Source organism: Alligator sinensis, unplaced genomic scaffold (genome assembly GCF_000455745.1).
Source record: "Alligator sinensis unplaced genomic scaffold, ASM45574v1 scaffold722_1, whole genome shotgun sequence".
In the NCBI taxonomy this organism is placed as follows: domain Eukaryota; kingdom Metazoa; phylum Chordata; order Crocodylia; family Alligatoridae; genus Alligator; species Alligator sinensis.
Window position 1 is genome coordinate 643,923 of NW_005842345.1, and position 977 is coordinate 644,899.

The 977-nt window shown below is 60.9% G+C and overlaps 1 protein-coding gene across 1 annotated transcript; it reads left to right on the forward strand.

Annotated features, from left to right (window-relative positions):
- Position 1: 1 nt before the first annotated feature.
- LOC102375626 (zinc finger protein 703) lies at positions 2–971 on the forward strand (the record flags this gene model as incomplete). Its single annotated transcript, XM_006028921.3, has 1 exon — positions 2–971. A coding segment is annotated over one exon (777 nt), but the record flags the coding sequence as incomplete, so codon positions are not given.
- Positions 972–977: the final 6 nt, after the last annotated feature.

A 977-nucleotide genomic window follows, 5' to 3' on the forward strand; every position in this document is an offset into this window, starting at 1 on the left:
CTGCGCCGGCTCCCCGTCCCAGTTCGTGCCCGGCCTGGATCCTACCAAGCCCGGGCTGGTGAGCGGCCAGCTGCCGGGCGCCTTGGGCCTGCCGGGCAAGCCGCCCAGCTCCAGCCCGCTGACCGGGGCCTCGCCGCCCTCCTTCATGCAGGGATTATGCCGGGACCCCTATTGCTTGAGCTACCACAGCGCCTCGCACCTGGGCACCAGCAACTGCTCCAGCTGCGTGCACGACCCGGGCAGCCTGAAGAGCGGCTACCCGCTGGTGTACCCCACGCACCCACTGCACTCGGTGCACACCACCCTGTCCTCCAGCGCCACGCCCAGCCTGCCCGGCCACCCGCTCTACACCTACGGCTTCATGCTCCAGAACGACCCCCTGCCCCACATATGCAACTGGGTGTCGGCCAGCGGACCCTGTGACAAGAGGTTTGCCACCTCGGAGGAACTGCTCACTCACCTACGGACTCACACGGCTCTCCCCGGGGCGGAGAAACTCTTGGCTGGCTACCCTACCTCTGGCCTCGGCTCTGCCGCTTCCTGCCACCTCCACCTCCCGCCCACCGCCCCCGGGAGCCCCAACACGTTACCGGGATCTCTGTCTTTGAGGAGTCCACACACTTTGGGACTGAACAGGTACCACCCGTACGGCAAGAGCCACTTGCCCACAGCCGGGGCTCTGCCCGTGCCCTCCTTGCCAGCAGCTGGACCTTACTATTCTCCATATGCGCTGTATGGCCAAAGACTAACTTCAGCTTCTGCGCTTGGATATCAGTAACTAAAGCGGCCCTCTCCTCTCCGACCCAGCTCTTGTCCCTCCTTCGCTCCCGTCACCTCCCTCGGACTGTGTATTTATTTACTGTATGTTAGCTTAAAGCTGGGAATATAAGTGCATTAATACACCAATGAATCAATGGTATGCAAAAAGTCTGTGTCCAAAAAAAAAAAAAAAAAAGAATCCTTTCCTTTGCAGGTGT